At 54.0% G+C, this 14,098-nt stretch overlaps 1 protein-coding gene across 1 annotated transcript in view; it reads left to right on the top strand.

Annotated features, from left to right (window-relative positions):
* Window positions 1-3,589: 3,589 nt before the first annotated feature.
* Window positions 3,590-14,098, top strand: part of MROH2A (maestro heat like repeat family member 2A) — a 45,148-nt gene continuing 34,639 nt past the window's right edge. Inside the window, exons 1-11 of the mRNA XM_045867313.1 lie at window positions 3,590-3,677; window positions 4,416-4,514; window positions 4,752-4,933; window positions 8,137-8,268; window positions 8,491-8,653; window positions 10,683-10,781; window positions 11,271-11,422; window positions 11,921-12,064; window positions 13,309-13,401; window positions 13,663-13,741; window positions 13,880-13,993. Of these exons, the coding sequence (XP_045723269.1) occupies window positions 3,590-3,677; window positions 4,416-4,514; window positions 4,752-4,933; window positions 8,137-8,268; window positions 8,491-8,653; window positions 10,683-10,781; window positions 11,271-11,422; window positions 11,921-12,064; window positions 13,309-13,401; window positions 13,663-13,741; window positions 13,880-13,993 (1,345 nt within the window). The remainder of the gene's footprint in view (window positions 3,678-4,415; window positions 4,515-4,751; window positions 4,934-8,136; window positions 8,269-8,490; window positions 8,654-10,682; window positions 10,782-11,270; window positions 11,423-11,920; window positions 12,065-13,308; window positions 13,402-13,662; window positions 13,742-13,879; window positions 13,994-14,098) is intronic.

Here is a 14,098-nt window from a genome sequence, read left to right on the forward strand (position 1 = left end):
GGAGAAGCAGGCTTCCCGCGGAGCAGGGAGCCTGATGCGGGGCTCGATCCCAGGACCCTGGGATCATGACCCAAGCCGAAGGCAGACGCTTAACGACTGAGCCACCCAGGCACCCTGCTGGGGTCTTGTTTTAAATGTGTTTTTATTACTATTATTACTTCAAAGTTTGTTGTTGTTGTTTTTAAAGCTTCTGAGCCATTTGTGTTTCTTTTTTGGAGAATATCCTTCCCTGTCTTCCTATGGGTTGTATTACCCTGAGGATTTGTTCAGAGAGTTTACTGCATTAATGAGAATATCCTTCTGACCTGTACTGTATTTTCTCCCCTTGTTCTGTGCCTTTAGTTTTGCTCACACTTTTGCGTGTTTGTGTGTTACAAGTAAACGTTTTAAATGTGTAGGCTTCAGACTGGAGCTGGGGCCACATGGATAGCTAGTTTCTCCTGACCCTATCCCCATATATTCCTTCCCTTGGCTGCTTTTGGAAGCTGTTCACGCCAGACCCCTCCCCACATCTTTGAGCCTTGCAGGGCCTCATGGACTATGTCCACCGTCCTTTAAGGCCCTTCTTGGTCTGTCCAGGGACCAGCTCCTGGGCTTACTGCCTGCCCCTGGTTCCCTGCCACCCCCACCTCTCCGGACCTGAGCTGCTCTGGCCTCCACCAGCTGGTGCTCCTTCACACTTTTATTTCTCTGGCCCCTATGTCCTCTTGCTGGGATATCCTAAGCAAAAAAGGGGCCTTTTTGTAAGGAGGCAGACTTCGTAAGGATGTGGGGCTCATGGCCGGACCTCAGTGGTGCCAAGTGGAGCCTCTCTTGCCTGGCCCGGTCCCTGCACACGCTAGGGGCTGGTCCTACTCTTCCTTCTCCTCTTGGCCTTGTCTGCTCCTCAGTCCCCAAGATCCCACAGGACCGAGGAAGACTGACCAGATTCTCTCTTACCCAAAGGGGAAGAATCTGATTGGTCCAGATCAGGTGTCCACTCCTGGTCATCCAATCAGGAATGTTGAGGGAGGGATTGCACAGGGAAAACATGGCCAGGGGGAGCCATAACTGACCCCCAGGGTCAGGGAAGAGGGAGCCCAGTGAGCTGGGGAGATATTCCCAAATGTGTCCACTCCATACGTACGTTGTGCCCATTTTTTCTACTTCCTCCCTTGGCGCTTTCATGCATTTAAACCCACAGGTTTCTACAATTCAGTTTTTTCTTATTTTCAAGGTAGTTCCTATAGAAGGTGGGAAGCTCAGTGGAGTGACAGCACGTAAGAGTGAGTGACTGATTTCGTGAATGGACTGTATGGGAGTCAAATATTATTGTCCTAATCTGAAGAAAAAAAAAAAACCCTGGAAAGTATTTTTATTTCAGAAAACCAAGCAGAACCCACTTCTTTCTCCCTGATCTCATCGTCTCAGTGTCTTCTCTGGATAGTGTGTTTCACTTTTTGCCCTGGCTAACACACTCATTATGTATTCAACCAAAAAATGGCCCCATACTCCACCCGTCCTGATCGCCATTGCGATGCAGCTTAGCAGCTCTTCCCATCGAGAGGCGGGATCCATTTCCCCACTGCCTCGAGACCTGGCTGGCCTGGGACCTGTGTTTGGCTAGTAGCATGTGGTAGAGGGGCAGGTGCCGTGTTCCTGCTCAGTCTCGTGGAAGCCCACCGATCTGTGAGAACAGCCTGGGCTAGCCCTGCTGTGGGACAGACATGTGTCCCAATCACCCTAGGCACTTCAACCCAATAGCTAGCCAATTGCCAGACCTGCCAAGCTGTGGGAGGCTGTCCTAGACCAGCCAGCCCTCGCCCAGCCCACCAGCTGACTGCAGATGGAAGAGTGACTCCATGGCTGGATATGGCCCAGATCAACAGAACCACCCAGCTGACCCGGAGATTTATGAACAATAATAAATGGTTGTTTTCAGTTATTAAGCTTTGAGGTGGTTTGCTACACAGCAATAGCTAACGGATGTGTTCAGTCCTAGCTCTCCATGCACAATCTTCCATGTGTTGCGTCTTTAGACTGTCAGAGGACATGGGTGTCCTACCCACCTCTGTATCCACGGCTACCCGGAGAGCTGGTCAGTGGCACACAACAGGCAGGCAGGTAGCGTCTGCGGAACGGAATGGCACCCATGTCACTTGAGTGATCCCTGAAGGAGAAGAGCAGGCCCAGAGGAGAGTGGGAGGAGGCAGGGCAGAGGTAGCTATGAAAGAGGGGCAGGGGATAACGGTCTTCTTGTACCTGTTCCATATTGGTCAGTATGTCCCCAAAGGGCAGAGAGAGGAACAGTGCAGGACTTTATGGGGAAGAAGAGTTTGGCACTAGGCTGGGGAAGCTCGTTTTCCAAGCATCTGGCTTCAATGAAGTAGAGATGGGCTAGGAAGGGTAACGAGCACCCTGGTATCAGGTGTCCAAGCAGAGGCTGAGGAACTTCCTCTCAGGAGGGTGAACAAACTTTGAGTGGGAATTTTAACAAAGCAGTCTTGGACTGAGGTGGTTCTGAGTCTTGTTCTGTTGCCCTGTAATGCATAGAAAGGTTTCCAAAGGCCAATATTTCATTGCTCAGACTCTTGATCTGGCCTGTCTCACAGCTACAACTGACAGGGGAACCCTTGGGCCCCACTTTGAGCTCAGGGAAATAGGGTCCTTGCCCACTCCCCTGTCCTTGAGATGCTTTATCTTCTGAGTATTCTACCAGGGGGAATCCCCTTCCCCATCCCGTAATCTGTCCAGTCCTCTTCCCAGGACCCCTGTCACCCACCCCAGCCCAGCTGCTCTGACCACAGCTTCCCACCCTGAGGTCCTATGACCACATGTTGGAAGAGGTCACTGAGAAGACATGACTGCCAGTTGGCCTGTGAGCTGGGCCTGGGAAATTGGAGGCTCCCCATCCCCTCTCCTGTCCTTGGAATGAGGGTTCTGCTTGCCTTCCCACTACCAGAGGCTGGTCCAAGGACACGGCCTTGAGGTGCTGATATGGTGTTGAGGTCATCTGGATGGTATACGTGACTGAACCCAGTTAAGGCCTCTGTATAAACTTTTAAGATGAGGTTGGCAGGTGCAGGGATCCATTGGTCTTGCTGCTGCCCAGGATGATCATCGTATGAAAGTTCTCTTGCTTATTAAAGCTGCCACCTACCAACCCGGAGTGGCCTTCCTTGGGTCTCTCCCTGCCCTCTGAGTACAAGGGTCCAGCTTCAGGTTTCACCCAGGAAGCCCCCGTGGAGCTTGCAAACCAACAGTGCATCCCCAGGGGACTTGGTAGTGACTCGCCCCCACTGCCCCCATGCCCCTTTCCCAAACAGGCCACCGTACTTCACCACACATGTGGGTAACAGAAACGTTTAGTGACAACATAATGTGAGGTTTTAATCACAGGGCCCCGTGCACTCCTTAAAGCCCTCACTTGATAAAGACTCAGGAAGGCAGTTAGATCTCAAAGTTCCAAGGGTCCGCGACCTAACGGTGATGGTTCTAATGAAACCCTCCCACCCGGCCAGGGGACCCATTCCTCACCCGCATCACGACTGAGAAGCCAACTGTCCCACTTCTTCAACAACCCCTCCTGCTATTGTCCACATTACCGTTGATGTGTATTAGGCAAAGAACGGGGCTTTTTCTTGTGGTATATTTTTGTTCCATCCAGGAGAGGACTCCGAGGAAAGGTCAGTATTTAGGTCCCAGAGTAGCTCTTTAAAGGATTCCCAGGAGGGAACAAGCACAGGACAGATCTGGGAGTGTTCAGCCCTCCATTTTGACATCTGTGTTGTTTGCCGAACCTTAAGAAGCTGCTGATGTTGCAAAAGCCCCTTGAGAGGAGCAATGAGGGCAGCTGAGGTGGATTTCTTGTTAATCATTAGTTTTCAGTATTGAGAGCGGAGAGAGGAAGGGCCCTTCTTAACGAAGTGTATTAGTTAGCTACTGCTGTGTAACAAATGAATTGACTTTGTGCCTTCAAACAGTACCCATCTATTATCACACAGTTTCTGTGGGTCAGGATTCTGGGTGCAGAGGGTCTCACAGGCTGCATTCAAGGTGTTAATGGGGCCGTGTCCTTCCTGGAGCTCGGTTCTCTTCCAAGCTTATGTGGTTGTTGGCAGAATCCAGTTCCTTGTGGTTGTAGGACTGGGGCCCTCATTTTCTTGCCACATGGCCCCTTCCACAGCAGTTTGTGTCATTTGGTTTCCATTTCAATGCTAGCATGAGAATCCCTCTCCAGTCTTGTATGAGATTGTGTGACCATGGGAGAGGCTTCCCATCACCTCTACCACGGTCCACTGCTTGGAACATGGGTCTAACCAAGTCACGGTTCTGCCCACACTCAAGGGAAGAGGGCCATACAGGGCGTGACTCACCGGGGGTCATCTTAGGGTGTGTTGACACACCAACTATTTTACAAATTTTGTCTCCCTTAGAGGAAGTTGAGGAAGAGATGACAGAAGCAGCCGCAGACTCAAATGAGGACCCGTCAGAGGAAATGGAGGACCTGGAACCTCTGGAACCAGATAACAGAGGTAAGAAAGTCGGCCCCACCCCTGCATTCCTGCCCCCCTCCACCGCCCCCTGTCCTGGCCACCATCTCTTTGGGGGCGGGTCTCAGCCTCGGTCTCAGTTTCTCCTTCTGCACGGTGGACAGGGAGGCCCGGCTCAATCACGGGGAGCTGAAGCTGTGCGGTGTTGGGAAGGCCTGGGCATGGGAGCACCTCCCATGACAGCCCTCTCAGCACCACACCTGTGCTACCTTGTCTCAGGTACTTTCCAACAAGTCACGAACCTCCTCAACATCATGGATAGCGGGTCAGCCAAGACGGACGCTGCCGGGGCAGGTCCTGACATGCGGAAGACGCTGGCCTCGGTGATAATCACGGAGAAGGCCACCACGGAGCCCTCGGTGGTGATGAACGCTCTCATCCGCTGCCTGCAGGTGCCGGAGGTAGGGCCTGCTCGCCCTCGGCCACCCCTCTGAGCCCAGCCACCTGGGGCTGCTTGTGCGTCCAGCCACGGCTCAGCGCACGTTACTGACTATGGCAAGCATGGGGCCAGGTGCTGGGGCACAGAGATGGGCGAGACTGTGAAGTTCTTACTCGGAGGACCAACGGGGGCCCGGGGCTTTCGTAATTTTTAAAAGCTGCCTTATTCTGACACGGTGGGTTTGGGAGCCATTGTCCTAGGGCGCGCGGACTTAGTTACAAGGTGTTGAGCAGGACTGAAGCAGGTGGACATGGGGCAGCACAGACATACCAGAGCTGGATGCAGGACCAGCTTGGCCAGTGGGGACACTAGCTGGAGTCGGGGCTGGGGTGGAGGGTGTTGGAGGGAGTGATGGGAAGTGTAATGGAAAATCACAGTGAGCCTTGTAAGACAGGGCAGAGTTTGGATCAGAGGATCAGAATTCCCTGAAGAGCTTCTCAAAAACCCAGATGATTGAGCCTGGCCCTGAGACTTACCAATTCAGTAAGGTCTGTGGGGATGGCCCAAGAATCAGCATTTCTTTTTTTTTTTTTTTTTTTTTTTTTTTTTTTTAAAGATTTTATTTATTTATTTGACAGAGAGAGACACAGCGAGAGAGGGAACACAAGCAGGGGGAGTGGGAGAGGGAGAAGCAGGCTCCCTGCAGAGCAGGGAGCCCGATGCGGACTCGATCCCAGGACCCTGGGATCATGACCTGAGCCGAAGGCAGTCGCTTAACCAACTGAGCCACCCAGGCGCCCAAGAATCAGCATTTCTAACGCCTTCCCAGGTGATGCTGATGCTGCTGGTCTGGAGACCACACTTGGAGAGCTGCTGGATTTTAGATTATCCTGTAGCCTTTCGGGGTGGGAAGCACAAGAGTTCTTTGTAGGAGTTCTTAATTTTATAGAAAGATGTGTGCTGGCTGAGAGGAAGGTGGGCCAGAGTCTGGGAGCATAGGCAAAGGGTTTTTGTAACAGACTTATAAAATGTAGGTTTTCTTATTATGCTGATGTCAACACTCAGGAGGCAAGGGCAGGCCACACCATGCAGGACCCCAGGAGCCAGCATCAGGGTTGGCCAGGAGGCAGAGGGAGCAAGGAGAAAATGTGGACAAGAGTCTATACTGTGGTCTCTGTTGGGGAGGATGGGGCAATTTGAATAATTGAGTTATAATGGGCCTTGGGCATGGGGGCTGTCCAGGTCATCTGCACCTGGCTCCCAAGTGTGAGAGTCTGATGGGGGAGGCTCTGGATTGGTTGGTTTGCATTTGAAAAGCATGCTCTGGGCTGAGTTGTTTGCTCTCTGTGGTAATTGGCTCATCCTGGGAGGGGCTGTCTCCCCAGGATCAGCGAGGCCCCAAGATGTCAGGAAATATAAAAAATAATTAAGTACAGGATTAATACCCAGGCTATAATCAGTGATAAGTGGCAATAAATAGACAACAAACAAGTAGGCATATTTTAAAAATGAACACGTTTCAAAGATTTGTTATTCATTAAATAGTGAAGGAACCGGCAACATATTAAAATCTGTTAAGATGAGCATTTTACTTATAGAGATTTATATACTATACCCGACAAAACTCATTTACGTTGCCATGTACAGGAATAATGTTTGTTGCTATGGAGGAAACATTTGCATTGATACCAGTTTCTTAAGACTGAGCTTCTGTCCCCATGGAGCCATAACCCAGTCTAGAGGATCACGGGAGATCAAGGACACGCTCTCCTTGAGGCCCCATAATCCGAGAGCCTCTGCAGACTCTGCAGACGGTACCCAGACCTCCTCGGGTGCCTGTTTTATACTAGTTTCCAAGTCTTGGACAGTTTTTGTCTTGTGACCATAAATATTCTCCAGAGATTCCTCTTGATCACAGATAAGGCTGGTCTTGTAATTTACCTGACGGTTTACGTAGGTGCTACAAGAGTGTTAATTAAGCATACAGACCTCCTTGTGTTCTCTTTGAAAATCTAGAACATGCATTCTCAACAGGGGTGATACTGTCCTGAAGTGGGTAAAATGGGTTCTGGGTTTGGAGGGGGCATGAAGAAAACCTTACTTTTTAATGTATAAACCACGGAAATGTATATAGCCCATAAACAGATACATAATATATTGTGGTGTTAAGGTTTCATGGTGGGGGAGGGGGAAATTAGGAAAAACTGTCTAAGAAGGATCTTTAGGGAGCAATAAAAAAAAAAAAGATTGAAGGACACTGGTCCAGGGCCAGGCAGTACTGGACAGCCGAGGTCCCACAATTTTCTTCCTTCCAGTGGTTTTCATGAGGAATCTCTGATTGGAGTTTAGAATTGCTGGTTTTTTGCTCTGCCAAGACCAGGCAAACAAGGCCCAAACTCTCTGGAGCAGATTTCACTAGGAGAACATATACATTTGGGTGAATTCTTTTCTTCTTGAGGTGCCCACACTTTCCAAGGCCTCTGGGCTGTTGGGAAGTGACCGCCCTCTCACCTGAGAGCGGAGGTCGCCTTCCCAGGGCTTTGCAGGCCATGGCCCACGCTCATCCTTTAAGAGCGGCTCATCATACCTGATTAAGTAAGAGTTATTCTCAAATGTGGATCTGCAGGCATGGTCTGGGTTGTACTGTCTATTTGTCCAATTCTGTCTTAAACCAGGTCATTTAAAATGGTGATAAGGCTATCTAGGAATCAAAGTAGAGTAAGAGGCACTCTTCCTGGCCTCAGGTGCTCCCACACCTGGGCGAAGGGCAGGGCAGTCTGCTTTCTTGGACTTTCAAGGGGGCTAGTGCTGGAGGGCACCTCTCTCCCAGAATCTCCAAGGGGTCTGAGCCCTGTCCTACAGAGGTCTCATTACAGAGGCACGGCGGATCACATCATTGGCTATGGTTCATCCACTCAGATTCCAGCCCCTCTGAAAGGTCCAACCCTTTAATTAAAAGGTTGGTTCTCCAGGCAGCCAGCCCCCATCCTTAGAGGCTTTCCAAGTCACCTCATTAACATACAAAGGACACTCTAAATTGCCCTCTTCACTTAGGAAATGCCAAGTTTTATGAGGTCTGCACCAGAAAGGGGACAAAGATCAAATATACGTATCTTATAAATCACGGGTACATGGGAGGAGGGCCGATGGAGGAAGACGATGGTGGACTGTGCTGGGGGCAGGGCGGGGTCCAGGATCTTGCCACTCGCCATACTTGTTTCCCAGATTTCTACCCAGCGCAAAGTCAACATCTACAACATCCTCCAGGAGATCATCCAGCAGGAGGGGGAGCTGGAGGAGCGGGGAGTCCAGAGGCTGGTCACCATCGCCTCCAAGGAGATGAGGCAGACCCTGGAGGTAGTAGAGCCCTCCCCCAACCCCCAACCCCCCACCAACCCGGGGGCTGGGCCGTTGGTAGGCATGGCCTGGGATGCGCAAGGCCCTTGTCCAGTGACCTCAGGGGGCAAGAAGAGGCTGAGCCCAAGGAACACACGGGGCTGGAGCAGGTGTGGGGCAGGAGGGTTTTCGTGAAGGCTGAGCGGATGGTGGAGCCCCACGTCCCTCTCCCGTCCCCTGCAGGTGGAGGGCTACGTGAAGGCAGAGGTGGCCAGTGACACACTGGTGGCTCTGTCCCGAAACCACTTCAGCATGGTCATGTACGAGCTGCAGCACCACCTCAAGCCCCTCAACCTCACGGACGAATTTGTCATCATCACCTTGGCGAAGCTAGCCAACGGCAATGGTAGGTGCCTGCGGGTCCTCAGCCCTGTGTCCGGCCCCGTAGGCCAGCCCGGCGCCCCCTCCTGGCCTCTGCCTCTCTCTTCCTCTCTTTTCTACTTTTTAAATTTTATTTCGTTTTTATTTTAATTCTGGTTAGTTAACATACAGTCTTATATTAGTTTCGGATGTACCATATAGCGATTTAACAATTCCATACATCACCTGGTGCTCATCACGACAGGTGCATCCTTACTTCCCATCACCAATCCCACCCACCCCTCCCTCTTTTCTTATCTTTCTCTGACATTCCTTCTTTCCCTTTCCATGTGTCTCTCTCTGCTGTTAAGATTCTCTGTGTCCCTGCCTCTCATTTCGGTATCTTCATTCCTCTGTTATTCTTTCTTCAAACCTTTCTCCCTCTCGGGCTTCCCCCCCTGCCAATTCCACAAGCAGGTGCTGAGCTCCTACTCTGTGAAAGGCTGCGGTCAGTGCTGGGCCACGCAGTGAATATGAGGTGCCGGGTCCCGCCCCATAAAGGACCGTAAACAAGTCAGCAAGAGAATCGGTGATCATCATATGAGATGAGGCGTAGGAAGAGAACAGCCTGGTGGCTATTTGAGATCAGGAGGAGGGAAGGGATTTCACCTCTGTGGGGCCCTCCCTGAGGTAGCAACATTTCAGCTGTCACCTGAAGGGATGAGAGGATGGTAACTGTGTGAAGAACCACATATGCGTCACGTGCAAAGGCCCTGAGGCAGGAAAAGGCTTGGTTCCTCTGAAGAACTGAGGGGTTACCGTGGCTGTAGTTAGGGTGGGGGGAGATGGTATAAAGAGGGGTTGGAGAGGCTGTCAGGGCCTGGGGGGGTGGCGTGTGGTGGAGTCTGGACTTTATTTGAGGGCCCTGGAAAGCTGTTGAGGGATTCAAAGCTACAGTTGCCTTGTGGAAGGTAGGTTCTGGGAAGACCATTCTAGCTGTTGTGTGGACGGAGAAGGGATAAGAGGTGTGTACCTGAGAGGCACTGGTGGCTCGGGCTGGGGGGACTTTGGGGAGCGGCGGACAGAAGGGAGATACGAAGGAGACTCCAGTTGATGGGACTTGCTGATGAAATGTGTGCTGGAGGAGAAGGAATAACTGGAAGTGGCCGAGGATGACTCCCAGGCTTCAGGTTTGAGCGGCCGGCTGAATGGTACGTGCCCTGAGTTCACATGCATGTGGGACGTCTGATGAATGGGGACAGGGAGCCAGCTGGTGTGCGGATACAGAGCTCAAGGGCAGGTGGGGGGCCTTCCTCACAGGGTCCTCAGCATGCGGGTGGTGCTCAAAGCGGCCCATGCCTTCGGAGCGGCGCAGAGAGAGGAGAGGTGAGGCCAGCACCCGCCGGGGAAGCCCAGCGCAGGGAGAGAGCTGACAGGGACTCGGGCACAGTGTGCGGCATGGAGCGTGCGAGGCCAGTGCCTCAGGAAGGGCCCAAGGGCCCATGTGTCCCGTTTGGCATGGGGTCTGGTCACACGGGGCCGGGTGGGTGGAGAGAGACGGCAGAGAGGCAGTGGGGCCGGGAGGACTAGCCACTCTGAGGGGGCAGCTGGAGGGACCGGGCCTGGGGGGGGGTGGTTCCGTCCCCCCCCCCCAGCCCCTCCTCGTTCCCCCTCCCACCTCTCGGTTTCCCTCCTCTCTCTCTTCTTCTGGTCCGTCTTCCTCACTGGCTGTCTCCTAGTTTCTTCCTTCATCCAAGGACATTTGTGGGACACCTAAAGAGCGGGGCATGTACCCCCGTGAGCCACACTGGGTCTCCCCTCCCCAACTTGCGGCTCTGCCCACTCTTCCCTGCGGCTGTCTCTGCTTCTTCCTCCTCCTCCTGTCTCCTTGTCCCTGGCTCCTTCCCCCTCCACTTGTTTCTAGCGCCTTTCTTTCCCATCGCACAGATGTCCATGCTGTTTCCTGCGGCCCTGGCCACGCGCTCTGCCCGGTGGGGGCTGGAGGCGGCAGGCGGCGGGCTGTCCTCTCGCCTCGTCCCCGCTGACTCCCTGCCCCCTCTTGCCCTGCTGCACAGTGTTTGAGTTCATGCCATACATGGGCATCACGCTGGCCACCATATTCACGATGCTGAGACTCGCCACTGAAGCCAAGATGCGCCAGGTGATCTGCAGCGGTACGTGTCCGGCCCGGTCACGGGAGGAGGGACCGCGGCAAACAGGTGGAGGGGTTCATTGAACAGGAGGTGGGCTCTTCATCTCTTCCCAAACTTTGGCCGAATCACCCGGGTTGCGTGGCCTCTGATTGGCTCTCAGGGAGGGGGCGAGGCACGGGGGGCTGCACCGCGGCACGTGCTTTCGGGAGAAGGCGGCTTAGCGGGAGCAAGTCGTCGCTGTGACTCAGTTTAGCTGGCTCTGTTTCAAGCATTTCAGGAGGAGGCCGGGGAAGGACGGCGGGATTCACAGGAGAGGGACCAGGGAAAATGGCTCTATGGTGGGCCTGCCCAAGTCAGGCCGAAGACAGGGTTTTCCCGGCTGGCTGAGGCCATCGGGGTCACCTGCTGGTTCCAGAAGTGTGCGAGTGCGCTCTCCTGGAGGAGGTGGCCCGGGCGGACCTGGTCCCCCTCCTGCCCCTCTGGGCTCACTGCTTCCCCCCGACTCGGCAGCCATGGAGACCTTTTGTGAGACAGTGCAGTTTTACCTGAAGCATCTCGAGGACAGCGTGTACCCTGTGATGACCGAGGATCAGTTTGCCATGAAGTTGTTCCCCATGTACCGCTATTTTGTGACCGTGTGGCTGAGGAACCACCACCCTGAGGTGAGAAGCACCTTTCTCGGGTGGGGGGGGAGGGTCCCGTGGTCCCCCCAGGTCATGGCTCCCCAGCCGGTGTGGCTAGGAGGGCTGAGAGACCACTGGGTCCAGCCTCATTCCCGGAACCCGGGAGAGAGACAGTGACCTGATAAACAGAGTTGCTGAATTGCGTGGGCCCTGGATCCTCAGGAGGCCGGCTTGAGAAAGGCCCTGGGATTGCTGGATGAGGGTCCCCGTTACAGCGCCTTTTACCTAGGGGAGCTATTTCCACATCAACTCTGTGCTATGGGACTGTTTTACAGATGAGGAAACTGAGGCACTCAGAGAGGTTCTCCTAAGTGACAGAGCTGGGACTTGCAGGGGCAGTCTGGCCTCATTGCCTGCCTGTGGGGTCTCAGGCGGCGGCCTTGAGTGCTTCCTAGGTCCCCTCTGTCACGCGTCCTTGACTCTCTGGATGGGGTGACGTCACTGAGCCTTGCTGGGGGTCCTGGGCTCCTCGGGTAGGTGAAGCTGGGGGTCCTCAAGTCTTTGAAGCCCATGTTGAACCTCCTCCTGCCCAACGATGACCTGCGGGATCAGTTGTATGACTACATCCCCCTGCTGCTGGCGGAGTACCGAGGTAACCTGGAAGCGCTCTTCATCACGCAGGTGAGAGGTCGCTGGGCGGCAGCTGGCCTGCAGGCTTGGTTCCGGGGGGCGGGGCGGTGTCACCTGGGGAGAAGCTGGGCCTGGCGCTTGTTGGGTTTTTGTTGTTCCGGGCGGAAGGGACGAGATCCTTAAGGGTCTTGGAGGCAACGGCAAGGTTGTGTGTTAGTTTCCCGGGGCTGCCATAACGGAGAACCACAAAGTGCGTGGCCTAAAATAACAGAAAACGGATTCTCTCATAGTTCCAGGGGTCGAGGTGTTGGTGGGGCTGCGATCCTTCCGAAGGCCCTGGGGAAGAATCCTTTTTTGCCTCTTCCAGCTTCTGGTGGCCACATCGTTTCTGTGTGACACCCCCCCCCCTCACGTGGTCTCTTCTCTGTGTCTGCCTCTGTGTCCTCTCCTTTTCTTATAAGGACACCGGTCTCTGGACTTAAGGCCCACCTTAAATCCAGGATGGTCTCATCTGAGACCCCTAACTAATTACATCTGGAAAGCCTCATTTTCAAATAAGGCCATGTCCTGAGGTTCCAGGTGTACATGCATTTTGGGGGGACCCTTTAACCCACGACAGCCCTTAACCCACATAAGATGGAGTCTTGGCAGGGTTCTGCATGGAGATGTGACCTAGGCTGAATGTATTGTAAGGGGATCGCTCATCTGCAGATGAGGCGTGCTCCTCAACTCTAAAAGCAAGGAGCAGAAATTAATGTGGTAGATGTAGGGGGCTACAGTGTAGATCACTCTGGCGAAAGAACGGGATTCATCTCCAGGTAGAGAGAAGAGAAAGGGGAAGAGGGCCTTGAATGCCATGCTCAGTGGCCTCGCACAGCACTTTGCAAGCTTTACTGTGTGTAGGCATTGCTGGGAGGCTGGCTGAAATGCAGGGTTGCATTCAGCAGGTCTGGAGCAGGGACCGAGAGGCTGCATTTCTTTCTTTTTTTAAAAGATTTTATTTATTTATTTGAGAGAGAGAGAGAGAGCACATGAGGGGGGGAGGGTCCGAGGGAGAAGCAGACTCCCTGCTCAGGAGGGACTCGATCCTGGAACTCCAGGATCGTGACCTGAGCTGAAGGCAGTCGCTTAACCGACTGAGCCACCCAGGCGCCCTGAGAGGCTGCATTTCTAACTAGCTCCCGGGGGATGCTGATACCACCAGCTGATGGGCCACGCTGAGTAGCAAGAGTCTAGAGTTAACTGACCCTGAATCGGCAGAAGGTCATCTGCGATCATCTGCCTCTCCATTGTAGGTCTTGAGGCAGATCCTGGAAATGTCGGTCACCACCAACACTCCGGTCCCCCAAATGCAACTTCACACCATTTTCACAGAACTCCACATCCAGGTGAGGCCGGCAAGCTTGGCTGGGCACCAGCATCGTCAGGGTGGATCAGCGGGAAGTGGGTTGCAGCAGGTGGTGTGGCCGACCAGGGCAAAGGGTGTGATGGTAGTGGCCCCCCCGCCTCGCTCATCCGGCTCCTGTATCCCACCGGGGTGCGAGGCGGGGGTGTGCACGCGGCTCTGGCACGACGGCGCTGGGCCGTCCCTGCACTTGCACGCCCACGCCGGGCGCGATCTCCACCCTCCCTGCACGCCCGCTCCCCAGGTGTGTGCCAAGGCTCCTGCCCACGAGCAGTACAGCAGCCAAAACCTGGCGGAGATCGTACACTGCTTCATAGCCCTCGGTGAGCCCCCCTCCCTGTCCCCCGGGGCCACTGGGAGCCTATGGGAGCGCCAGCCCCCGTGAGGCCTGGGCCCAAGGTGGCCTTTTCTGGCTCATTCTGGCTCCCAGGGCATGAGTAAAGCTGTCCTTCCTCCTGCAGCCCGGTCCTACCCCAAGGAGCTGATGAAGTTCTTCCTCAGTCAGATGGAGATGAGCAAGGAGGCCGTCCGCGTGGGGACCCTGACACTGATTAGGGCAGTGGTGAGCGCAGATGGTGAGCAAGAGCGGGACGCCAGGGGGGAGGCCTGGGAGGCAGATCTCACCCATGTCTGGGCCTTCATCATTTCCTCTTTCATAGACACTACTGGGTAGACCAAGG

The sequence above is a fragment of the Mirounga angustirostris genome, unplaced genomic scaffold (genome assembly GCF_029215605.1).
Source record: "Mirounga angustirostris isolate CCGP_5_RB_7025 unplaced genomic scaffold, mMirAng1.0.hap1 SCAF_3, whole genome shotgun sequence".
Taxonomy (NCBI): domain Eukaryota; kingdom Metazoa; phylum Chordata; class Mammalia; order Carnivora; family Phocidae; genus Mirounga; species Mirounga angustirostris.